General features: G+C 46.4%; 1 protein-coding gene across 6 annotated transcripts in view; it reads left to right on the top strand.

Annotated features, from left to right (window-relative positions):
- LHFPL2 (LHFPL tetraspan subfamily member 2) overlaps positions 1-25,770 on the top strand; it is a 165,404-nt gene extending 139,634 nt beyond the window's left edge. For 5 of the 6 annotated variants that reach the window (XM_058567903.1, XM_058567574.1, XM_058567829.1 and 2 more), the window contains 2 exons: positions 2,292-2,929; positions 21,645-25,770. In XM_058567903.1, the coding sequence (XP_058423886.1) occupies positions 2,506-2,929; positions 21,645-21,901 (681 nt within the window). In that variant the 5' untranslated portion in view covers positions 2,292-2,505 and the 3' untranslated portion in view covers positions 21,902-25,770. Of the gene's footprint in view, positions 1-1,841; positions 2,038-2,291; positions 2,930-21,644 lie in introns of those variants that run through there. The other variant, XM_058567931.1, reaches the window with a different exon arrangement.
- The last annotated feature ends 964 nt before the right edge of the window (positions 25,771-26,734 follow it).

Raw genomic sequence — 26,734 nt, 5'->3', positions numbered from 1 at the left:
GCTTCTCGGGGCCTCCTGGGAGTCTTCATGGCTTGTTGCCTTGTTCTCATTCAGGACGATCGCTTTCATTATAGACAGTCTCCTCCAAAACTCTTATATTGGTAAGTTTTTCCTCAAAAGGCATTTCTATTAGGTAATATTTGGGGAGGGGTTAGAGAATGAGTGAGTAGGAGTAGGTTATACTCCCGGCCCGATGCTAATTTATTTTCCACAGTTGAGTTTGGCAGCTGGGTTCGCTAGCAGCTGGGTTAGCAGCTGGGTTAGCCAGCAGGGAAACAGGAAGTAGGACTGGGACCCTGCCCTGGAAGCCCACCAGGGAAGCTTAGTCTTGAGTGACCTCATCCATCTCTAAAGAGCCTGTGCTTATTAATCTTTTTCCGAGTGTAATGGCCAAGTTTCTGTTACCTCCTGAGCACCTCCGTTGGTTCCGTTGACCAGCGTCACCCGTGTTAGGGGAAAGCTTCTGAGGGAGAGGAGTGGATACTGACTGAGCACTGACTGTGCCAGGCACTGAGCGAGGTACTTTCACAGGTTCTTGCTTGTGCCTCACGACAGTATTGTGAGGCAGCAGCTCCTTGCTGTCCGGTGTGGCAGCTGAGGAAGCTGAAGGTTGAGGAAGCCAAGGCTTTGAGAAGTTAGACGTCCACGTGGCCAGTCGGTGGTGGAGCTGGATCTGGAACCCAGACCTGATGGACTGCTCGGCTCATGCACAGGAACACACTGCCTCGCCCCCACCCCCACCCCCACAGCTGCATTATACACACACACACACACTCTCTCTCTCTCTCTCTCTCTCTCTCTCTCTCTCTCTCTCTCTCTCTCTCAGTTAGGAAGTGCCTGTGTTCCTAGTGTATTTCCCAGAACAGCATCTTGTATAGCTGCAACGAACGATGTGAGGATTTTTAAATGAGGTGTTTTCTGGGGTAACTCGGCAACTCTCACCAGGCTGTCAGCCACCTGGTGGAGGGGCTGTGACGCTGGGCTTCCTTCCTGCCCCACTTCCCTCCCTCTTTGGTAACTCCCTGCCCCACCCCGCTGCCAACATGCCCGAGGGCTCTTGGTGGTCCTTCTGGAGTTGAGGTGACCTTGGTTAATAAGATCCCATCACTCAGAACAGGGCCGTGCACCCAGATGTCCGATGTGAGCTGCTCGACTCCCCCTGACCTCGGAGAGGGGGCAGAAAAGGGGGCTGCCCATAGCACTGCGGCCCCTGTCTCAGGGTTCAGGCCCCTCTGAAGGGGGTTCGAGCCGTTAGAGCAAAGCCCTCTGGTAATGAAGCCATTTGTCCTTGGGAACAGAATGAGTCCTTGTGCAATCAGAAACAATGGGCATGTTGAGTCCCAGACCTGGGGTGACTGAAGCTCAGGCAGAGGCACATGTGATGATGACCTGGGTCAGTTCAAGGCGTGCATTCTTCATAGGCAAGGTTTTGTTGTCAACAAGTCCACTCAGTGTAATGATACTTAGTCAACAGCCATTAATGCCTGTTTTGAATAATTTCTCCAGTGAGTAAGTCATGAACTCTTCTTGGAGTTTTTTTTTCTTCTTCTTTGAATTTTAATTAGTGTAGTTTATTTTGTCTAAAAAAATCACCCTGTGAGAAATGGATGAAAAATAAGTATGGATAGCAGTGTTTTGTTATTTTTTAATGGCATTGTTTCCTTTTATATTTTCATTTACCTGTGAAGCAAATACTCTGACGTCTCTGCTAGTAATTTGATTCCCCAGCAATAAAATTGGGTGTTGCTACTTTCTACTGTTAAGCAAAAGCTTCTGGTGCAAGTTCCTCAAAACTTAGCTCATTTAGAACCAAAGCAGAGAGTCCTGTGAACTTTTAAACACGTAGCCAGTCCGCTGACACGGTTCCCCGAGTCACGTCCTGCTCTGCCGGGACCCTGTGCTGTTGGACTCTTTCTGCTAAAATAAGGTGGAGCAGGCGGCGCGTGCCCAGAGTGCCCCGGCCGAGGCAGCAGCCCCGCGGTGGGTGCAGGACCTGGCAGTGGCCTCCTTCCTGGGTCACGCTTCCTGGAGATAAGGGTGACACCCCCCCGACGGTTCCGAGAGTCTGGTCAGGGAGAACTTGAAACAAAGCCCAGCGACGGCGCTGAGAAGGCGGCCTGGGGGCTGGGAGCAGGGGTTGCTGCAGCGAGGCTGAGGTTCTGTGGGGCCGGAGGGGGCCCGGCCGGGAGGGTGGGGGGCACAGGCGGCGGGAGGTGGCCGCGCGGGGAGGGCGGCGGCGGGGCGGGGCCTGCGCTCACCGCCCTCCTCCCCCCCCTCCCCCTCTCCCGTAGGTGAGGCCGGCCGGCGCGGGACGACATGGCAGCATGACAGCCCGGGACGGCGCCGCCGGAGGCCGCGAGAACGGAGCCCGCGGCTGCGGGGGGGAACGCCCGGGGCGGCCACGTCCTTCCGAGGCCGCCTGAGCGCGTCCCCAGCGGCCTGCTGGGCTCGCTGTGATTATTAACCCCGTGGACGCCTGGCTCTTTCTCCGCCTTGAGCATCAATATGTGTCATGTCATTGTCACCTGTCGCTCGATGCTCTGGACCCTCCTGAGTATTGTGGTGGCGTTCGCCGAGCTCATCGCCTTCATGAGCGCCGACTGGCTGATTGGAAAAGCCAAGACTGCGGGCAGTGCCGAGCCGGCCGAGCAGGGCTCCCCGGGGCCCCACCACCCCACCCTGGGCATCTACGCGCGCTGCATCCGCAACCCCGGGGTGCAGCACGTCCCGCGGGAGACGCTGTGCGGGCCCTACGCCGAGAGCTTCGGCGAGATCGCCAGCGGCTTCTGGCAGGCCACCGCTATCTTCTTAGCCACGGGCATCTTCATCCTCTGCACGGTGGCCTTGGTGTCCGTCTTCACCATGTGTGTGCAGAGCATCATGAAGAAAAGTATTTTCAACGTCTGCGGGCTGTTGCAAGGAATTGCAGGTAAGTGTCGGGGAGAGGGATGGGGTTCCCGCGTGTGCGCTCGCTCACTCATTGGCCCATTTACTGCCCCTTTTGGAAAAACCCTGTGCCGTCGGGTTTCCTTTGCACGGCACTGCTCCCGGCGACACGAGCGAGCTGCCCTGGGGCTCCCTGCGCCCTGTTTCCCTCAGCCCTAAAGGAAGAAGTGTCTGCCTCTGTCTCACACGTTCCTCTTCACGGCTTATTTCCTCCGGTTCCAAGTTGTTGGGTTTTGTTTGAGTAACTACTCCTCCTTTTTGCTTTTCCCATTAAATTAAAAGCGTGCTGTCCACGTCAGTGCCCCCACTGAGGAGTCTCGGTGTGAGGGGGCCCACCTGCAGCAAGCACCCCGCGAAGGAGTGTGAGGGGGCTCATTCCGAGGCGGAGAGCCTGGTCCTGCCGCCCGCTCGCCGCCCCCTCGCCGCGCAGGGTGATCGCAGCTTTGGGAGGGGAAGAGGCGGGTGCAGGAGGAGTTAGTAACAGCTGCTCTGTGTTTAATAGCGTTCTGGTTTAAATTGTCTGTCTCCTGGAGCCTGACAGAATGTTCTGTGCACTCAGATCAGAAAAGACAAACTAACTCTTCCACTTTCTGGGAATTTCTCGCTAATAAGCTTGTTAGAAATTGGTGGAAAGAAAAGTGTGAGCTCTTTACTCACACTTTCGTGAATGTGAGCCAGAGGAGAGGCTGGGAGCTGCCAGGAAACTTCCCCTTCATAGACTCTCCCACGTGGGCTTGGGTGGGTCCTGAACCAAGAGAGTGTCAGTTTGTCTAGGCTTAAGGGACTTGTTCTGGGCAGCAGAAACACACACATGGCAGTTTGAACACATCCTCAAGGAAATAGAGGAATAGACTCTGGCTTTGATTTTCAGAGAAAAAAAAATCACTTTTTAAGCAGTCATAACCAAGGTCTTTATTAATCTGAACTCTAACAGGAGAAACAGGAACCCACTGAAAACCCTAACTCCAGGGCACAGGTGACATCCCTCAGCAAACCCTAAAGCTGTGCGTGTGGGACTCCTCAACAGGGAAGATAAGCGCTGAGCCTGCTGTCCAGGCCTCTAAATGATGAACTCGAGTCTGCCTTATAGCAAACTCTTGAGCTCAGCAGGGCTGACTCCTAAATAAACAGGTCAAACAACAGGTTTTTTCTAAACAGCTGATAAGATAGTGTTTTCTGTTCCTCAAATCTTAGCACCCCTCCCCCCGCCCCCGGCCGTGTGTTTGGGGGGGCGGGTTAAGGGCCCAGAGAAATGAGAGCGCCCGCCCCGTAGTCCTGATCTGTGTGCACGGGGGATGCACTCACAAGAGATCTCAGGACCCTCATCTCTTTACCGACCAGGATCAGACAGACGCTGAGTGACCAGGTGCTCACCGGCACTCACGGGATGTGGGAGGCTGGGGTCGAATTTTCAGGTTTGCTACTAACCAGCAGTTTCATCTGAGATAAATGCAGCACCTTGCAGCACCTTGGCATCCTCTTCTGAAAAATAGGGAGACTGGAAAATATGACCTTATGTTAGATTTTTTGTTCTTAGATTTTTGATTCTGTGAAGCTCATTGTCCCCTTTTGATTCACTTCCGAAATCTGAAGTTTATCCCCTTCAGCTGGGGATTTCACCTCCCAGAAATGTTACACGAGATGATGGGTCTCAGTACGGATGGTCTTTATCTCGCCAGAGAGATGCCCTACTTTATTCTCTTCACATACAGAATGCCTCAGGGTATGTGCTGATATGCTGTGTGTGTCTTAAAACCCTTGCTGAGAAGTGTTACCAAAAGCTTTTGAAAAGTCAAAGTAAACGTGTAGATAAAGGGAAGCCAGCCACACAATTTATTAATCCAGTTGAAGAGCCCTGGTTGACTGGAGAGGCAGGTTCCTGGTTCCTGCTTTACTTCCCCTTACTGTGCTGTATTTGCTCATCCTCAATGGCTTCGTGCCTTTATTATGAGCTTTATCAATACGCTGGTTTGCAGGTGAGACTCCTGGTTTGTCATCCCTAGGAATGCTTTTCCTCCAGAGAAACTTAGTGCCTTCCAGCAAATCAGTGGCCATTACACTACAGTAAGGGGCGGGACGTCTTGGGCCATAACACCACACCTGTCTTTTACAGTCATTCAGAAGCCACTTGTAGATATCCTCAGTCTTAAAGACTGCTTACGTGCAGTTTTTAATAAGGTGTTAGTCCAGTGAATTCAGGCTCTAAGAACGTGGATTAGTCCAACAAATCTTTAGTGCTCTTGTGCGCTATTTCACATAAATGGCAAGAGTGTTCGTTTTGGCACAAAGGTTAGTACATATCTTAAGTATTATTCATACGTGCCAGTGAGTTGTTCCGACTTCTCTCTCTCTCTCTGCATCAGGCCTCTGGGAAGAAGGGAGAGGAGAGGGAAGTACTGGCAGAAACCAGGTGCTAGTCTGTTAGTCACCTGTCTCTTTCAAAACTTTTGGATACATATAGCATCTCCAAGAGTCTGAAGTTACTCAAAATTTTACATTGGCAGGAAGCAGAGATTCCTTCATAGTCAGACGCCTCTCTAGGGGCCACTGACCTAAGGCTAAGGCTTGAAATACCGGAAGGAAGTGGTTTCTTTGCTCCTTCCAGCCTAGTGGCACCTCTCTGAGAAGAAGTCAGGGGAAAGGTGGACCAAGCACTAGTCAGCCGACTCCTCCTTTTTTGGAGGGGGGGGCACATCTCTAAAGGATGTTCGGTGGGCTCTTTCTCCCCTAATGGTAGTCTCCACCAGGCAGCTCAAGCCAGCATAAATGGCAGCCATGGTCCTTGAATCTATGGCTGAGAAAGTTGCCCCACCTGTGTCTGAAGCAGCTGCGTTGCTTTCTCTCCTCCCGGCCAATCTCCCCGCATCTGGGCAGCCCCAGCCTCAGCCAAGGGCTTGCTGCAGCTGTGAGCATCAGTCTTTCTCTCCCCGTGCTCCTTCCTCTCAGCCCCGGGTCTATTCGGTATTGAAACAAATGGTGAGTGAGGAGGCTATTGCCAGAGCGACACAAAGATTCTTTGGAAATACCCTCAGACTGTGTTTATTCTTACAACTTTCATTTTGGCAAAAATGACATTTTAGTAAAATGTAGCTGGATGAAAAAATTACAAGATATTGTAAGCATATTCCTCTACCAGACCTAATTTTAAAGAATAACTGGGCCACAGGCTTGTATAGCCTTCGTTGTCTATAAAAAGTATAACATAAATTATCAAAATCTTGATATTTTGATTTTAGAATTAGGTGTGAAAGAATCTGCTACCTCAGTGGAAATCTCAAAATCTGGGTTACTTAAAAAATAATAATAAAGTCCCACTGTTGACTATTAAGGTAACCCAGAGAGCAGGATTTGCCATCGAGGCCTAGCCTAATGGTGGGCACCCAGCTGACACTTCTAAATACTTGTGCACAGACGCCCTTGGTGTTCTCCACTCACTCTCAGCTGCAGTTAGAGTCGAGCCTCACCTGGCCTGGGTCAGTCCTGACCGCACTTTAGAGTGAAATGTCCACTGATGGACCTCACGTCTCTAAGCCTGTTTTCTCACTTGTAGAATGGGTGTAACAGGAGCACGTACCTCAGGGTTGTTTTGTGAGTTAAATTTGATAACAGATGAGAAAGGCTTAGGCGCAATGCCTGGCCCATGGTAAATAATAAGGGACATCTATATGATTATTAAAGTATTTCTACTTTCTTGACAGGTTTTAGTATATTTTTTTTGTTTCTTAGAATTGCTGCTTTCTAAGGAATAGAGGTGCCTTTTATAGTCTTTAGAGTTGATCTTGTTCTGGTGGAATCCGACATGACCACACCATATGGGGCCATCCCCCAGCCCCCCACTAGCCTGCTGTGTTGAGGCTGAAGAGTGTAGGGCAGTCCTGGGCTTTGCTGTGCCTATGGTGTCCTTGAGGCATTTTTTCTTTTTTTTAAAGCAGAAGGTAGCAGTAGAATTGACAGGAAAACAAAGAACTTCTTCTCTTGCTCCTCTTCCCCTGACACTTTCTCTATTCCTCTCATTTGTGGAGGCAGCTTCTGGCAGTGGAGTCCTGACTGCAGGTGGGTTCTCAGCCTCCCCTCGCAGAATAAATCCCAGGCTGCTCGATCTTCACTAGGTGAGGGCTTGTCCAGGACTTGGCAGAGCCAGACACACACATCAGCTCACAGCCCTCTGGGATTCATTACAAAGGCTGGGTAATTGGCCAGCAGGGCCGTTTTCGCCAGCTGTCTTCCTTAGGTTGTGACCTGGATGTAATCCGTGGTGAAACCGTAGAATGCAAAGATCCAGGTTTTCCATGACAGCATCAAGCAGTTTGTTTTTAGAAATGCATGTAGGGCTCTCTTAGAAGTCCATGGAATCCCCAGTGACTCAGGTTTGGGACAGAAGCCATTAAATGAGCTCAGGATTTGGCTGACTTGTGCTGGCTTGGACTGTTCCACTGGGGTTGCCACGAGGGTTGGACTAGCACATGAGCCGCCGTGCCGGGCTGTCTGCTGTCTCCCAGCCTTCCCTTATGTGCATGTTTGCTTCTTTGTGTCTGGTTGGCTCTCACACTCTCTACTCCCTGTAGCCCTCTGTCTGTCTCCACCCGTCCACCAGGATCTCCTCAGCAACTGCCCACCAGTCTGACCAGATGGATTGCTGTGGGGCTGAACTCTGCCTCTGCTAGGCTGGGCTAGAGGGTGTGCTTGTGGGAGTTGCTCTCTGCTGCAGTGGCTCAGGGCATGGTGTGTGCAGGCTCAGCCTTCTTGGAAGTGAGCAATGATTGAGGATGAAGGAAGACAATGTGAAGAAAGAAGGGAAAAGAATAAAAGGAGAAGAGTCTGAGAAGACAAGTGGAGAGTTTGGCCTTCCTTCTTGTAGAATTGCTGTGTCGTCAGGCGGACTGTGTGCGGAAGTACAAATGGACGTGTGAAATATCCCACTGTCACTGTCTGGGACTTGGTGTTCCATTGCCATTTTTCACGGTGTGAAAAATGACCTTAGCATCGAGAAGATAACCATAGCTCAACCTGCTCGCAGCATCCAGGTTGACTTATCCCATGCTCTACCCGTTCCTTCCCAGGCCAGAGGGACCTTGTCAGCCATTGGAGAGGAGAGAAAAAGGAACAGGGGCTTGGAAACTTTAGGGAGAGGGAAGAGATTCCTGACTCCTACGGAGACCTTGACCCATTATTTTACACCTGGCTTTCTTTGAGAAGGTAGTGTGACTTTGGTTGCCCAATTTCAAAATACCCTCAAAGAAAAGGCATGAGGAAGGTAGAGGGAGCCACTCTGCTTTTCCTTCTCAGAACGAGCACTGGAAGCTTCTGGCTGTCAAAAGGAGGCTCTTCATTTCTGGCTCTCCAGACACATAATGCCTCCACCAGAAGTCAGGGCTAGCAGCTCTGTATCTGAATCAATTTAAGAATACCGCTGATTATGACATATTTACTAATTTGTCAACCTTTAGTAATCTCTTGGTAAAAACTAAAGAATGCAGAAATGTAAGGGAGGCCAGAATTAAATTTCAATTCGAGGAGCTTTTATTGGATTCCCACTAAGTGTAAAGACCTGTAGACTCAGGTCTATATTTCTTGAGCTTCTGCTCCCATATAGCCGTATTAGAGAGTCATTGTTTAATAACCTGTACCCTAGAGAAGCAAAAAAATGTGTATATATATATATATATATATATATATTTATCATCATATATAAAGGGAACAAAGAACTCAACCATATAGTTAGATAAAATACTCCTTAAAAGCAAGCAGACGAAGCAAACATTAATTTGAGTAAATCTGGGAACTGGGATCTATTTGTAAAGAATCAGCTGGAAGGTCTGGAAGAAAATTGCAAACTCGCTTAAAATTCAGATATAGCAATTGATATGCAAATAAAATGTGGAGAGGGGTTGGCCATGGTAACCACTTAATTGTAGACATATATTATCACAGAGCCATGATGATCTATGTTCAAATTCCATTAAATAATCACTTAAATATGGCTCTGAATATTTACACAAGCAGTTCAGGTACTGTTTTGAGAGCTTAATGCAACAGTGGTATTCTTCTAAGCTGTGACACCACTGCAGTAATCTGGGTCTCCTGTGAGAAACTGTGCTGTAGCACAGTCAGCCATATTTACAAGTTCAGTTATGAATATGTAGTCTTTCCAGTAGCTTTATTAAATGGCCAGCAGTCTTCTTTTCTTAAAGTGAGCCCCAGTACAGATGAAATCTGAAATATACACATTGAGTAAACAAAGACAATATTAAAAATCTCAAACCAAAAAGCATAGTAGCTATGTGTTCAGAGTTTATAGATGCCAACGGCAAGGCGCTAGTGTTGAAAAGATGGCACCCAGTTCATTGTAGGAATTATTTAACATTATCTGGACCCCAAGTCCTTAGCAGGCAAGAAATTTACTTATTGTTCTGAATGTTTCATAGCTATTGAGTCAGTAACTAAATTTTTAAAAGTGTCTTTTACTCTGCTATACGCTGCATTTTATTTATTTTGACAGCTTATTTTGAATCATCAGTGTATTTTGGTTATAATCAAACACGAGCTCTTTCTTAATCCTGCATGTCAGATAAATAATTTATCAAGAAAATATTTCATGAATTTCTTCCAGTTGCTTATAAACAGTTTAGGAAAAAGCTGCTGACGTGGAATGCAAAGGAAAACTTTATCACTAACTCATGGGAAGGAATAATCTGGCTAAGATGCATTTTACAGTTAAGAGTAAAGGCGTTGAAAACTGCCAGTAAGGTAATTTGCGTATAAATAGGAATCATTGCTGAGAAAGACTTAGGGAGGCTTCAGTGCGGGAGAAATTGTGTCTTTCTTATAGATTCCATTCTGAGGGCATATTCTAAGGGCATCAGACACTTCTTAATTGATGGTTGTTAATTTTGAGTAATTATAACAGAAGCTTCCTCTGGGGGCCTTGGTTGTAAGGTCTTTTATGACAACTATGCTCTGATTGTCTTGCAAAGAATTCTCTTTATGTTGCTCTGTCATCCACTCTCCACCCCCACCCTGGAAGAGTACTTTTCTTGCCAATTATAATTCCATGGGAGTGTTTTTAGTAGAAGACCAATACCCTGCTAGGCTCTCCCAGAGAGAAGATAATGAGCATTAATACAAGCTTTTTAAAAAAATTATTGACACCTGAATCTTCACTTTTCCTCTCCTTCCCCTCACAAAATCTTGTTGGTTAAAAACTGCTGATGTTATTGATCATGTACTAATAGGACATGTAGATATAATCTGCTCCACAAAGACTCTGGTCATCAGCTGAAAACTCTTTTCGTTACCAGTGAACCCTCCGAACTCCAGTTCCTGATCTGGCTGGCGAAGCAGAGTTATTCACTATCAAAGTTGGGCCCAATCTAGCTTGTCCATAAACTCTTGAAAAAATGAGGTGCAATGAAAACATGTTCAGATTCTGGCTTCCAAAGAGACAGAGAACTCCAAGAGCCTCCTTACTCTTTACCCCATTACCTGCAGTAAACAGACAGGCTTCTTAGAAAGGTGTCCCCATCCTAACACAGCACCCTCCGCACCCCCTTCTTCCCTCAGGGGGGCCTCTCGCCTAGTACTTACTGCCTTTGAGCGAGTGCTGGTCCACTCGGGGCTAAGGTTTCCACAGTCCACAGCAGCAGAGAGAAAGATAAGGGCAATCTAGTAAGATTTCATAGAGCTAAATGTATTCAATTTAAAAAACGATCCTTTATTGTCAGATTACATTCTTCACCCTTTTTGTGTTAAAATATCCTTTCTTTTATGAAATGATGATGAGAAGAGATAATGGTTATTTTCAGTGTCCTTATATTAGTAAAATGAAAATATTGACCTCCCAATAATTTTTCTGGTTGTTGTACTCGTGTGTGAAGTCCAGAAGGTGGGAACCACTGTTCTAGAATATAAACCAGGCTATAGATCGTGTCTTTTTTGCAGTTCCATCTCTAGTGTTCACAATGGGCCTGCTACATACATAGTAGGTGCCCTGTAACTGTCTGTTCACTGACAAAAGCATGATCTGTGCTGTGCTATGCTGGTGAATGTGTGCCAGCACAGTCGGAAATATCTAGGTATTGGGAAAAGAATAAAGGAATCAGCAAATGCTGCTAGGTAATTCTGACATGGATTCTGCCCTCCCAGACAGAGGATAAATAATTAATGGAACCATCATCCAAAGAACCAATAGGACTCATTTCAGAACTGGCAATCACTAAAACCAAATTCTGTGTGGCTTTATGGAAGAAATTTTCAATGAAAAATTTAAAAAACCTTAGTGTGCAAAGTGATTTAAAGATATAGATTAACCAAAGATGGCAATTCTTGGGCAGAAATCCTTGATTCATGTTATAACTAATACTTTATATTACTTTTATTTATAAATACTGTTCAAATACCCCCAACTCTGAATGGCTGCCATTTTGGTACTGAGGATACCAGTACCTCAGTGGCCCGTCCTGGCATCTGAGGAGTTAAGCAGGCTAGAATACCATTGCGAATTAGCTTTGGAGCTTGGGAGGCACGGAACCAGAACTCTCCTTGGGTGGAAGGAAGAGCCCTGGGTGCCATCATCCTGGTGTCTGCAGTGTCATAAGCAAGATTTCATGACAGCCAGATGCCTAAGATTGAGAGCAGCATCCCCTGCATGTGGACATCAGACAAGCAGATCTCTCATTAATACAGGATTAGCTCAAACCTACCGTGTACAGGTAATGGCACAAGGATTCAGGGGTAGGAGGAGGTCAGGAAAGACAAAAATCAGCTCTGTTCTGAGATTTAAGGAAAGCTACTTGGAGGAAGTGAGATGGTTAAACAATGGCCTGACCTGCTGGAGGAGGGATGTAATTTGGGGCTAAGAATGGTCTCGGTGCTGGATTTTGTCTAATCAGCTACAGATGTCTGTCCTGGACGTAGGATATGTTTTCTTGTGGATGGCGTTACTGTTCTAGGTGGATGTGCAATTTCAGATGGTTCCCAAGTATGCAGGATCTCAGAGCACAGACTAAAACGTAAGCGGATTATACGGCTTACATTTTTCTCCTCTAGTCCGATGGGTTTTGTGCTCACAAAGGTGTTCCACATCCTACAGAAGAGGACATCATAGTGAACCTTATGTTGTTCTGACCTGTTCACTAGCTTTTCTTTCTAGAAGTTTCTTTGGCCAAGGGTAGCCAAAGTGGCATCTATATTGCAGTAGGAGGCTGGTGACACTCAGATTGTAATGGAAGAGAAGGTGTGGATGGAACTTCATCTTGTTGTTGTCTTGCTGTAGGGTTCGCAGATCAACCTGCCTGACAAATAGGTGACCCTTTATTTTGGTGCAGGCTTCCTCTCCCCATCGTCCCCGTGCAGCACTCCTGTGGTTTCCTCACTTGATACCCGTGCTTCATCATCTGCTCTCTATTATCTCATAGGTATAAGTAAGCTAGCTTTTGAGTACATATCAATCTCCCCTCTTCTGCTGGACAAATGCTTTTGTTTTGGAAGCTGGTCTCTGGTTTGCAGTAAAGCAGCAGTCCACTACAATGGCTCAGGAGTGGACTCTGGAGCCCTGTTGCCTGGATTTGAGTCCCAGCTCTGCCACTGATTAGCTATGTAGCCTTACTTAATCCCTCTGCGCCGCAGTTTCCTTACTTAATCCCCGTCTGCCTCAGTTTCCTTATCTATTACAATGATATTAATAGTACCAACCTCATAAGATTGTTACAAAGATGAGATGAGTTATATTTAAAGTGCTTAGCCAGTGCCTGGCACATTGTAGTGCTCAATAAACATTAACTGCTGCCGTTGTTATTATAACAGTTACCATTATGACCATTAAAAGGTTCTAATCACCTTACAAACTTCCAGCTTTAAAGTATTAGTTGTGAATGTATAAAATTGGAAGAGCGTGTTTATAGCTTCAACTTCATATCACCTTTACTTGGAATCTACCATTTTTATCATAGAAGACTCTTCCAAAAGGTTCTTCCATAGATGTGAAGACTAGAAAGGAAATGGGAAGCAGAAATGATATGGGAAGGTGGTCAACGACACAATATGTATAGAGGACTATGTCGTAGGCACTGAGTGTGGATTTGGGATGGAGATGGAGACGTGGAAGCAAAGAAATTGGGAACACACGCCTTACCACTGTCAACAGGTTTACAATTGAATGGGAGTTCTGAGCCAAAAATACATGCTTTGAGGCCTCTAGGAGGTCTTGGAACCAATGCTATTTTATTATGGGACAAATGCATATTATGTCACAGTAAGACTTCTATTTTTTACAGTCATTGTTCTGAATAGTTTTCCAGATAGTTGGTTAACCATTTACTTGGTTATGAAATTCTTTCTAAGTTGCATCTCCTCTTTCTTAAAACAGAGTGTAGGGAACCTAGAGTAGCCTTGTCTTGGTGACTGAGAATGATCACCACAGAGTGTCTCCAGAGTCCCTGCTCATGAGAAGTATACAGGTTCCTACCATGATCTTTGGGAAGAGAATAGCTTGATGGCAAATTCAATGGATGGAACTGGATGTGAGCTGAAACGATGTGCCTTCCTCGCAGCACAGCCTTAATATCTGACAGTTTGCCTTGGGGAAAGAAAAAATGTCCCCACCTAAAAAACAGTTGATGACCTACAAATAGTTGTTAGGGACTGCCAAAATGACTTCCAGCTGTCAGCATGGAACATGACTTGGGGAAAAATAAAAATTTAGACAGAAAAGAGAAAATGTTAACTAGCATGCATAGGGTTGTTGTTTAGCACTCTGTACGTCAATTGTTGTACCACATGATGGTCCCAGACTTAGAGTTAAATAACTAAGCATGTTATTCCTCTACTGGGAGCAGAGAAACATCCCCCGTCACAGATCCCCACTCTACCCCCACACCAGAGGTGGTTCTGTGACATTGCTCTCAGGGCTGCTCGTAGGAGTGGGTATTTTCCTGGGCTGTAGAGCGGTTGTACATTCTCTGTGTTCAGTGCTGGCACCTTCTGTTGGTCTTTCCATTCTCCAGGCTCATGCTGCTTCTAGAGACCACCCTTACCTCTTCTGCAAATTGCCGTGGTCCACCTCCTTCTTCATTTTCCCTTGTACCTGCTGCCTTCTGTCAGCTGTCATTTTCCTGAACTTCTCCAGGTTTCTTCCTGCACTGCTGCTCCCCTCCCAGCTGGTGTCCTGGGCAGTTCCCACAAGTCAGCCACGGCCTATCTTTTCAGGTGTCCTCGCTGCAACCAGGCATAGTTGGAATCAATTTCAGAGTTTTGAGGCTAAACTAAGGCTGATCTCAAGATAACTGAAAGTTTATTACATTTAATTGACTTACTACTTTTCTATGTGATCTCCCAACAAACATCCGTATTCTGTAGCCAGAAAGGAGGTTTTCAGTTCTTGCAGTCAAGTAAAAGGGCAGTCCCACGGTTTGGACTGTGTGTTTCATTAGTAAGTATGGCAGTGTTGTATTGGCCAAAATTCCCAACCTCTGGGATTCATGTTATCAAATGAAGCTTTTCCTGCAGCCATTTAAAAAACTTGAGAAGAACTTTCCGCATTGGCTTCATTTAGAAAAGGTAACATAATCCACATCACAGCACTCTATCTTTCCATTCCTCCAACAAATACGTACTGAACACCTACTCCACGTCATACATAGTTCTACGCAGTTGGGATACACAAAGAGTAGATTGCACAAAGTTCTCTGTCCTCATGGAGTTTACACTCAAGCTGGTGGAGACAGACAGTAAACCAAATAAGTAATAATATAGTGTGTTAAAAGGTGATGGGTGCTAGGGAAGGAAAAAAAATGGTGTAGCCAAGATAAGGGAGGTTGGGTGTGCTGGGGTGCTAAGGAGGGAAACTGCAGTATTCCATAGGGTCGTCAGGGTAGGATTCAGGGAGAAGAGATTTAACCAAAGACTTGAAGGAGATAAAGGAGTGAGCCATATGGGCAATCAGGAGAAGAGCTTTCCAGGCAAAGGAACAGCTAGAATAAAGGTCCAGAGGCTTTGCTGATAGTCACGTGGACTCTAGGAGAAAGAGAGGAGTCAAGGATGATTCTAAGGTTTCTGACCTGAGCTGGTATAAGAACTGAACTCCTCTTTGTTGAGACAAGGTCCACAGGGTGAAGACCAGGTTTTGAAGCGGGGCGTGGGAATCAAGAGTTAGGTTTGGACATAAGTGTCAAGCACTTTGTTAGACATCCCGATGGAGGTCACGTAGGCAGTTGGAGTTCAGAGTCTAGGAGATGTCCGCCTCGAGGCAGTCTTTAAAGCCTTGGGACCAAGTGTGATGGATAAGGAGAGTGTAGAGAAGAGGACAGAGGATTGAGCCCTGGGCACATGGTGTTTAGAGATGGGAAAGGTAGGAAGAACAGCAAAGGACACCGAGAAGGAAAAGCCAGCGAGGCTTCCCACCTGGAGGGAGGACACTGGCAGATGATCTAAATTCATGCGAGGACTGTCCTGTCTTAGTCTCGTTTAACCCACTTCTGTCACTACTTTTTGAACTTGCTGATGGAAGCTCTCACACCCACTAGGCCGGGACTGCTCTCTGCACTGTGTCCCAGAATGGGGATGGGATACAGGAGGCCAGTGGCTCTCTGCTCTGACTTGCCTTCCTCCTGTTAGAGAGATGGCTGCCTGGGGCGAGAGGTAGGGCTGTGGTGGCAGGGCAGCCTCCTGGCCTTATGCTGTAGTGAACTGAGCTGGGCCAACAGGACTGGAGCTCAGGCTACGCTAGGTCCACACCCTAGACCTGAGGCACAGGGTAGACCTGACAGGGATAAACAGCCTGATGAGCATTTTTTTTTTTCATTTTTCAGAGATCTGTTGAAAGGGGAGTGGATGTTTGATAGTTAGATGGTCTCCTCCTGTGTTCCTAAATGAGTCAATGGATGTTTCAAAGCCAGAAATAAGTTGAATTCTTGATCTTTGTTACCTGAGGTTAACTGTGACACACCCATCAGGTTTCTGGTAAATGCTAAGATGAAATTGTGATGTAGGGGCCGGCCTGTGGCGGAGCAGGGAGCAGTTAAGCGCATGCGCTCCACAGCTGGCAGCTGGGGTTCGGATCCCGGGCGCGCACCGACGCACCGCTTGTCAAGCCGTGCTGTGGCGGCATCCCATATAAAGTAGAGGAAGATGGGCACAGATATTAGCCCAGGGCCAGTTTTCCTCAGCAAAAAGAGGAGGATTGGCATGAATGTTAGCTCAGGGTTGATCTTCCTCACACACAACAAAAAAAATTGTGATGTATACCAACAGGAATAAAGCTTTTCTGCCCTTAAGAGGCTCCGAGTCCTGCTGGGATACTGCTGTATCCTCAGGGCTGAGAATAATGCCTGGCACTTAGTAAATAGTTGTTGAATAAGCATACAAGACAACATACTGTGATACAGAGCCGAAGAGGGTTGTGCTCAGGGTAGTGGCAGCACACAGAGAATAACACTTTGGCAGGAAGTGGTGACAGATGTTTCACATAGAGGCGACATTTGGACTGGGAGGAGGAGGACATTTCCAGGTGGATGAGTGCCCAGGGGGTCAGCATGAGTAAGAGCCCCTTGTTCAGGGAATGGGGATGTGTCTCATGTGACCAGCTTCCTTGAGTATCACTGGCCTGGACGTGTGTAAAGCCTGTGACGCCCTACCCCAGCCCCCTCCTCTGCGCCTGCGTGGCCACTCATTACCGCGCCTGGCGCCAGGTCAAGCACACAGTGTGCATTCAGTGGACACGCCTCAGGAATACCTAGCTGGAGCCCAACTTGATCAAAACATACTAAGCTGCTGTCAACTGTGTGCTGGGAACTCCCTCCCCAGAGATATTAGGATATTTCATAGCTTTAAAATGAGCTTCTCTATTACGACCTAGTGGAGGCTGAGTGTTGTGCCCCTCACTGGGGTCCTCTCCACAGGCTGCTGGTAACGGGAGCAGATGGCCTTCTTTTCCTCCTGTCCTTAGACATTCTCCTTTGCTAACTGAGGTCGAGGTCAGTCTCTGCTGTTTGGTCTGGAAGCCCATCTGAAGAGGAAGTGGGAGTGTGGTGGCCAAAGACTCACTGTTGTTCTGAAGAACAGGAGCCAGCCCTTAGTTCTCACGCTTTTCAGGCCAGGACAAATGGCCTTCTTCCATACATGGTGGGTGACCCACAAAAGACAAGAAGCCTGGAGTCCTGCCCTTGGCCAGCAGGTGGAGAGAGGGGCGATTGTGTGACTGGTCTGGAGGGAAGGGCGCGGCGCTAAAACAGCCAGGGATCCTTTCCCGGCTCCCTTCACACACTGGAGAGCTGAGGTTCAGACTCGGCTCCCCCGTTCCTAGCATCCTATGCTCTTAAAACTCAAGGTGGTCATCTTCAGACCAAGTAAAATATTATTTATTGTATTTAGCAACTCCTAGTCTTTCCAAAATTGGGGGCTTGGCAGAATTATGGAAATGTTTTTCTTCCCACCTAAGGGATTTGATTAAAATGTGTATTTGATATCATATTATTTGATTTCAGGGCAGTAGCAAGAAAATTACCTAAGACATATAATTTTGTGGCTGGTCTAATCACAGCCAGTGCTGAATGCTGATCAGAAAGCAGGAAGACTAGGACTTTCCTTTTCCTGGCATGTTTCATTCATTTTTTTTTTCAGCCCCTTCTACGTTTTAGACACTGGAAACAAAGCGATGAGACACAGCTCCTACCCTCTCAAAGCTCATGGAGTTTAATTATTTGAGTTTAAACCCAAACCATATGTTCAGGTTGCCCAAAGAGACTCTGAAAATTCCTGTGTGCAGTAAGGAAGGTAGGACTGTTGGGAATCTACCGTTGAGTCTGAAAGTTCCTTCCAGGTAGGGGGAAATATTACTAAAACAGCAGAGGGGCGTGGTGGGCACTGTGTTGTGGTAGCTGGTACCCAGTGATCGTGAGAGAGCCAGCACCATATGGTGGGCCTCCATGAAGGTGTCAGGGCTCTGTCTCCAGCCTGTGGTGGCATCGGGAAGGTAGTTCAAGTGACTAAGCCTCAGTTTCTTCTGTCTTCCCCAGATAAGGTTGAGTCATCTCCCAGGTGAGCCCATGGTGAGCAGGTGCTGGCATCTTCTAATCCGCTTGGTACAATGAACTGGGAGTCTGTTAGCAAGAGAGAAGATAAGACACAAGGATGATGATATCTTTTCTGGTTGTGGAGAATGGTACCTTCTTGGGTACCATCCTATCCAGTTAAGCCACGGCAGAGGGTACTGGCCCTCTGATTACTTCTGGTTTCTTTTGGTGGTGGCTGTTTTCTTTGGTTGCTGGCCAGCATCATGCTCCCTGCTTTTCCTCCTCTGCTGGTGGACCTGCCACAGCTCAGCCAGACACCAAGGAGAGATGCCAGTCAGAAGCAAAGCAGGTGCCCACTGGCCTAGTCCCTTACTTTGTCGCCCTCCACAGAACAGACACACATACCCCAAAACAATGATGCATTTAGACAAGGCAATGGAAAGGCTCCAGAGGCCACTACAGGCTGGCCCAACTTCAGGAACTGCTTTTTTAATAGCTATAGAAGGAGATCAGACCATTCTTGGCTTGGCTCTTATGTGAAACTCAATCCAGAGCACACCTCACCTTCCATTTGGCCTCTGGACATAACCCACAGCCAAGCTGATGGGCCCTGGGAGCACTCCGGATTGAGGACCAGAAAAACCACGCCGTGTTTGCAGCAGATTCAGTGTATCTTACTGTATTCTCTTGCCTGTTGTCTGATGTGCCTATTTAAGAAGTCATGGACTTTAATTCTGTCTCATTAGCTGGTGTCATCAAGCCCATTTGGAATTCAGGGCACAGGTTTGCTTCTAAACCCTGGGATTCGCAGGCCTAGAACAGGGCAGTGTGACAGGATGAGCCAGCCAACCAAGAGTCTCCATTTCCTTTCCTGCAGACACATTTCATTCTTACTGATCAGTATTTGTCAAAGTGATTTTACTGTTTTTCCCTAGGGACACTATGGTTTAGAAATATTTTAAGTTGCACTGATGTTAATCAAGTATTAAGGGCCTCTATGTGCCTTTATGTGCCAGCACTATTCTGAGCCCTGGCTTTAGAGCAGTAAACCACATACACAAAACCCTGCCCCTGAGAAGTTTCAAGTCTAGGATGGAGATGGAGAACAGTCACAATAACTTAGAAAACTACTAGGTTGAACCATATGAAATGGCCATTTTTATAGGTAAAAAATGGCCAAATATTGGCAGTTTCATATGACTCAAAGTAATCTATTTGATGTTAGTAATAAGTGCTAAGGAGAAATAAAGCCTGGAAGGAGGGTAGCAAGGAGGGGAGAGAGAGGTGGTAGAAATTTTAACTAGATTGGAACGGAAGACCCCAGCGAGAAGGGACATTTGCAGAGGCCCTGGAAGCCGTCTGGAAGGAGGGGACCGTGGGGGACAGGGAGGGCAGGTGCGAAGGCCAGACAGGGCCGGTGTGTCCCAGGAGAGCCAGGGTGGCAGGGCAGAGAGAGCAGAGTGAGAAAGGCAGAGGTGAGTTCAGACAGGTGATGAGGGGCCTGGCCACACAGGGCCTCGAAGGGAGAGAAAGCTGGATTCTACTCAGAGAGATGGGAGACTTTTATGGGCTTTTTCGCCATAATTTTGCTAGAATCTGTTGGGATGATGTTTGTGACTAAGGAATGCTTGTTCGGGCCGAGGAGCCGCTGCTCAGGCTGCTTAGCTCTCCTGGGCCCCGAGGGCAGTGAGGGAGGACTAAGTGTGGCAGACCCCTGAGAAGCCACCTGAATCACTATACTTTCTGAAATTCCTTTGGTAGAAAAGCCTTTTTCTGAATACCCAGAAAGATGATAAAAGTCATTTTTTTCTTGCTTCCCTGCAGGCCTGTTTTCCTTCTCTGAGTCATACATAGGCCTTGCATTTTCATGGCATTAACCATGTGGATGGCAACTCTGATGAGTGCGGGGGAGAGGTCCACCAGCCAGGGCAGGGGAGAGCGGCGACTTCCTCCCCCTGACCCCCCTCCCCCTGACCCCCCTCCCCCTGACCCCTGGCCCTCTGAGACTTGGGATAAGGCACCCTGTGTTTGTCTAGGCTGGCTGCCCGGGTTGGGAGCGCGTGGTTTCGGCACACATCACGTCCGCTGGGTCTTGCAGACACACCACAGCCCACTTTTTATTACCCTGTGGGCTTATTAATATTCAAGCTAAGGATTTTGGCAAACTGATAAGCATGGTACCTTAGATGATAAAAAAAAGTCTCCTGATGTCCTCATTCACAGAGTGATGGGCCGGGAGCAGCTGCAAGATTTTAGCATGGCCTGAAGCTCTTGAGGAGCTGAGCTCTCAGGAAAGAGACACCTAGGAGAGTGAAGGAGCGTACTGGAGTGAATGTTCCAGACTGTGCTGTGAAAAGGGGTCTGACGATATGAAAATAAGGATTATATTATTTAATTGCTTTAGAACTGCCTACTTCCCAGAAGGATCTGAGACAGCCAAATTAGGGTATTTCGTGTGTCTTCAACCAACCAGAGCCCAGCACAGGGTAGCAGAGCTGCTGTGATGTGACAGCAAACTCCATGCTTTGTCTTCTGTCCCTCTCATATTAAAATGCATTAATTGTACTTATTGGGTTTGTTTAAGCCAGGTAATACAAATGACGTGTGCAATTAATATTTAATTGTAGCCACAATTCATATATGAACCCTCTGGTCTTTTAAAGGGAAGAGAGCTAATGCTCCCTTGCGCAGGGCCTGCCCTAGAGCGGGACAGCAGAGGCTGCCGGCCAGAGTGCCTCTGAGTCCCTGGAGAAGTCCCTGCAGGGCGGCTTCACAGTTCCCAGGTGGGAACTTAGGACCAAAGTTCCATGTACCTTGGGTGAGGTTTCCTAGGGAATGAGCTGGGGATTCATCGAGATTTATCATAGGCCTTAGAAAGACGAAAGAATTAGCACAGTTTTGGATCTCCCCAGCTGAGTAAGATCTGTGCCAGTGGCGACAAGTTTATTCTTTCAAGGGTGCTAAATTGTAGCCTGGGTTCTCCCCCTGTCTGCAAATTATTACACCTTTCAAAATGTACCCTCAGCAATAAGCTGCCCTGCTTATTCATAACTGATCAACTTTAATCTGCATGTGCTTCCACGGCGGTCCGGGGAGGGCGGGGTCTGCCAAAGGCCTTACCCTATTGCCAGGCTCTGTGTTCAGTTTTGTGGTTATTGTTATGGACATAGAGAGTACTCTTTATAGACTTTAATACTTACTACCACCTTACAAGGATTAGCCCATTTTACAGGTGAAGAATCATGTTAGACAGGTTGAGAGACTTTTCTAAGGCCACCCAGCTCACAGATGCCAGAGCTTGGATTCAAACCTCTACCTTACTCCAGAGTCAGAGCGCTTAACTGCTAACGGACCCACCTCTGAATTTAGTGAGTCTTTGCTGTGATCCATTATCTTGCTGGTTTCTGTCCTAGCCTCACACCAGACTATAGGGGCTTTTCTGCTGTGTGATTTCTTGCCTTATTAGTGGGTTCACATTCCAACATGTACAAAAGAGGCTAAAAATATTTCTAAGAAAGAGATGACATTTCTTAATCAGGTCTGATTAGTTGCATAAAACAGTCCCTAACACTTGCCATGTGGGACGGATGCCACAGCCTATAACGCAGGCGAATCAGGTAACACTTAGAACCCATCTGTATGTTACTCGCTTTGCCAGAGCCGGGTTTCACCTGTCTTCTCTCCTGCCCTCAGGCCTGTTCCTGATCCTTGGTTTGATCCTCTACCCTGCGGGCTGGGGCTGCCAGAAGGCGATAAGCTACTGTGGACACTATGCATCGGCCTACAAGCCTGGAGACTGCTCCCTGGGCTGGGCCTTCTACACCGCCATCGGTGGCACAGTCCTCACCTTCATCTGCGCCGTCTTCTCCGCGCAAGCAGAGATTGCAACTTCCAGTGACAAAGTGCAGGAAGAAATCGAAGAGGGGAAAAACCTTATCTGCCTCCTTTAGTCTGGAAGAGACGTTAATGCCATTTTCTTCCTTGTGTAACCTTGTGAAACAGTCCACCTCTGGTTTTGTCATCTGAGTCAAGTGAAGAACTAGTCTTTACGTACCAGAGCCACATTCCACAGCCCCGAGCCTTACCAGGACCCACGAGAGGCAACTTCCAGCTGAGCATAAGGACTGCACGTGAGGGCCGCAGTGCAAATGATAAGGGATGGAACATGAAAACAGTACAGAAACCCTGACATGCGGCTGACAAGCTCTGTCAGACTCCATCTCCCCCAGGGCCCAATGAAGGATAATGATCTAAAGCATTAAAGCAGCAGTTTCTCTGGTAACAGAAGAGACTGTTAGCCAGATTTGCAGGCTGTTTTGAGAAGCGTTTCTGCCACAAGCTTGCATACCTGTGAGCATCTCTGCCTGAGGATGAGGTTTGGGGGTTGGTGTTTTTGTTTCCGTCTAGTTCTTTCACGTTGTCTCAGTTGGAGACTACAGCGCAGACTACACACCTACTGGGGATAGGATGTGTGCTAAAGGGCAGAGCAGGACACTGTCTCTTGCTTAGCTGACAAAGGGGTCGGCAGGGACAGTTGGAATCCTGTTGTGGAACTTATTCTAGGCTGAATTCCAGGGTGAGGTGGATCAATCGAACTGTCACTCCAAGATTTTAGAAATTTGAGTAAAGAAAGAATAAGGATCTGTACAATCATGAGAATAAAAGTACAAAATTCTGCTAGTGAAGACAAATTCATTCCACTTTCCAGCAGCCGGGCCAGCGCCAGTACTGGCCCAGTCTCCTCTTCCCCCGGAGAGCACGTGTTCTTCTCCTAGGGTTAGGATGGTGCTTTGACTGCCAAAGGAAACCTCACTGTTGCCTCGTTCCAGGGACAGAGGTCTCCAAGCCAGCTGTGGCTCATTCACATGTTCCCTGGGAGAACTTGCCAGAATCTCAGCACTTGCGAGGAGACCTTTTCCCACTGTTTGGTAACCATGCTGTAGTCAGCTGTATTTCCAACCCCAGCAGCAGCAGAATGGCATTCGTTGCAGAAAAAAAGGAGCTAGTCATGGGAGTGAAGTTTTTCTAGTTACTGGTGTTGATCCTGAAAGCAGACTGAAATAACATTCAGTTGCTGCCACTGGCGAGTTGCATCAGAGGCTTCATTCCCAGGAAAGCAGAGTAGAAAGTTAATGCAAAAAGAAGAGCTAGACCAAGCTCATAGCACCTGCCTGCACCTGTCTACAAAAAGAATTGACTACCACTATTGAAAAGGATTCAGGGGCTTTTAATCTAGTTTCTATAAGTTACCAATATAATTGATTCAGGAATGGTATTAGCCAACACCTCAAATTTACTCTGGAATGATTTAAGTGGCCAGAAAAAACCTAGTCTCTTATTACCTTGAGCTTCAGAATTGCAGAATGATATAGAAACACTCCTTAGCAACTTAAGCAAGTAGAGTGGACCTGCCAGACTTCTGGAAGGATTGAAAGTATAGGTCTCTTTGGGTTTATGAATCTGCTCACTTGAGGACTGGCTTTGTTTTGAAAATTTAACAAATAATTACTACGCACCTTCTCTGGGCAAGGTATTGTGTTCTCAGTGCCACCAGGCATAGAACCCTGATCCAGATTTTACAACCTTGCCCTGAGGAATCATTTTAAAGCTGTGTGAGTCTAACACCATGCCTTGGTGCAGAACAAATAATTGCTTTATATATAGATGGACTTGCATTCCTTCCTGGCCTTTGGCCTATACCAGAATCATCTTATCTCACGGATGAAGAGCTAAGGGCAGGAGGAATAGGAGTGCCAAACTAGGCCTTACTGAGTTCACCGTTCTTAGAGCCAAGTTCAGAATAAGCAAAATGTAAATCCTGTGACTTTTTTTGAAAAGAGAAGGGGTAAATACGCTCCTCATAGCAGCCTACAGTAAAGGCTCGGGAAAGAGTAACCCCATCTGTGACACCACACAGAAACAAGTTCCGGCACCACTGGACAGGGCTCCCGTCCCTGACTGTGCGTTTCTGTGCCCTAACCAAGTCCCCATGCCACCACAGTAACTACTTTTCATTAAAAAAAAGCAATTCCCTTCATCAGGCAAATAATCTTGATAAAGACAAATTTTTTTAAAAAACTTATCGAAAGATTCACCCTACTTTTTTTTCAGTACGAAATAGAGAACCCATTATCTAACACTAATTTTACGCTCTCACACTCCTTACAGACGAGTCATAAGCCAGAGGCTCCTCTGAGCGTATCCACCTTCTTTGCTGCCCGATGCTTGCTGGCTAAGGTGGTGGCATATCCTAGCTCACCCTGACAACAAAAGTCACCAAGGAGAACATGACCTCTCAGCCAGAAGAAAGTCACTTGACAGTGTTTACTTCATTAGTCTGAATGCTGCAGAAGACAAGAAAAAACACATGCACACACACAAAACCCCAAACCACTAGAAATGATGGAAACACTGATATAGTAAGCAGAGCAGAGACCGAGTAAAAGGTAACGGCTTTTAAGCCTTCAGTCCATTAGCCAGGCTTTGGTTGGGATGAATGGAACATCCAGAATCCTGCTAGTCTAGACCAAAACTGCACAGCTGTTTAAAAACCACTGAATATGAGGAATGTGTGAGAAATATGTTAAAACAATTAGACTGATTGTTGACCCACACCTATTTCTCTAATAAATTTCTATCAATCACCTAATCGCCTCAGTCTAAAAATCTAATATACCTGGGCCATTATACTACCAGAAAAGTCTTATTTATTTTTGCTTGTGTCTGTGCTTAAAGTTTTATGATGGGCTGTGATTCTCAACGAACTCCAAGAAGGCAGAAATCTTCGCCTTGGAGTCTGTGGATTCTTTAAACCTGTGTACTAATTCAGCAATGTTACATGAAGTGTGTGAGGGTTTTGTATAGTTTTCAAACATCTGTGGTGTAATGATCTTTGTTAAACATGTATTCTGTAAAGTGCCATAGTCTTTTTTTATGTGTAGCATATTTAAAATATATATATGTATATTATACATACACAAGTCTGTGTGAAAGATGTGCAATAACAAAGGTGTATGTATGTTTTGTTTTTAGGAAACTGGACAGGAGTCAGAACAGGGATTGTTTCTGTTTTGGCAAAGGAGAGTTCAACATTTTTGCCTTCATGGCCTCGTCATTAACCCATGACAATTTTAATGCTACACAAACCTATGTGAAGAAAAGACTGGTATGAAATCATTTTGTCCTGGGTCTAAATTAAAATAATCACTAGATTTATGTGAAAGTCATGCCAGCAAGCAGGCCCAGTTAATGCTAGTCTTTCATGTGAAATGTGAAGCTGCCAGGCTGTCTTTTCTGTTAGTGTGATAATTAGTAGCTGGTACATAATCACTAAGGAGCTATTTCTTAACATGCTTTGATAGACCATGTTAATGCTAGACCACTATTTAAGGGCTAATCTCACACCTTCTTAGCCATAAGAGTCTGGCTTAGAACAGACTTCTCTGTGCAATAACGTGGCCACTGGAACCCCTGGCCTGCATTTGTGTTTGGGCAGCAATGCCTCCCAAGGGCCAAAAGAGTTCAAGGCGCAACTGGGATTTCTTCTGAGACTGTGGTGCAGCTCCTTCCAAGGCTGGGGGTCATTAGGTGCTTTGGAGGAACTCAGCACCACTTGCTATTCAACAGCCACTTGAGCCAAATATAAAATTTTATTTACCGCTGATGGACTCAGTTTGAGCCTTCAAATTTGTGGTTATCCTATTATATTGTAAACTAATACATTGTTTGTCTAGCATTGATTAGGTTTCTGTGCATATATATGTATTTTCACATGTCCTCCCCTCCCCAGATCTGAATTAAACCAGACTTTGCAAACTCATTCTGATTCTTTCAATTCTAAGTATATTGGTTTCATTATGATGTGTATAATTTGATTAAGAAAATACCTACCAAATTTTATTTCAAACACTAACTTATATGTTATAATACCTGATATAAAATACCTTATATCGAGTATTTTAACTATTCCATTCACTAGTAACATTCATATCCCTACCATAGATTAGCTTTAACTTCAAGGTAAGTACATATTTCTTCCTTGGAGAAGCATCAATGTAATTATAAATAGGAAAAAAAAAACCTCTCAAATACTGTGTAAATATCTTATTTTGAGGAGGACCAGCCCTGAGCTAACATCCAATGCCAATCCTCTTTTTTTGTGGAGGAAGACTGGCCCTGGGCTAACATCCGTGCCCATCTTCCTCTACTTTTTATGGGACGCCGCCACAGCATGGCTTGACAAGCAGTGCATTGGTGCGTGCCTGGGATCCAAACCGGCGAACCCCGGGCCGCCGCAGCAGAGTGCGCGCACTTAACCGTTTGCGCCACCAGGCCGGCCCCCAAATATTTTATTTTAAAGTAAAACTAAGAAATATGAAAATGCTTCAAACTATTAAAAAGGTTTAAAAAATGTAAAGAAATATGTATAATAATGACAAGGAAAAAAGTCAATTGAAGGGCACATTCTCCTCTTCTAACAAAAATACCAAAATTAAAAGCCAGTCATGCGGCCGGCCCCATGGCTTAGTTAAGTGCGCGTGTTCCGCTGCTGGTGGCCTGGGTTCGGATCCGGGGCGCGCACCAATGCACCTGCTTCTCCAGCCATGCTAAGGCCGCGTCCCACATACAGCAACTAGAAGGATGTGCAACTATGACATACAACTATCTACTGGGGCTTTGGGGAGAAAAAAGGAGGAAGATTGGCAATAGATGTTAGCTCAGAGCCGGTCTTCCTCAGCAAAAAAGAGGAGGATTAGCATGGATGTTAGCTCAGGGCTGATCTT

The sequence above is a fragment of the Diceros bicornis genome, chromosome 1, assembly GCF_020826845.1.
Source record: "Diceros bicornis minor isolate mBicDic1 chromosome 1, mDicBic1.mat.cur, whole genome shotgun sequence".
NCBI classification, from domain to species: Eukaryota; Metazoa; Chordata; class Mammalia; order Perissodactyla; family Rhinocerotidae; genus Diceros; species Diceros bicornis.
This window is presented reverse-complemented; position numbering and strand designations above follow the sequence as displayed.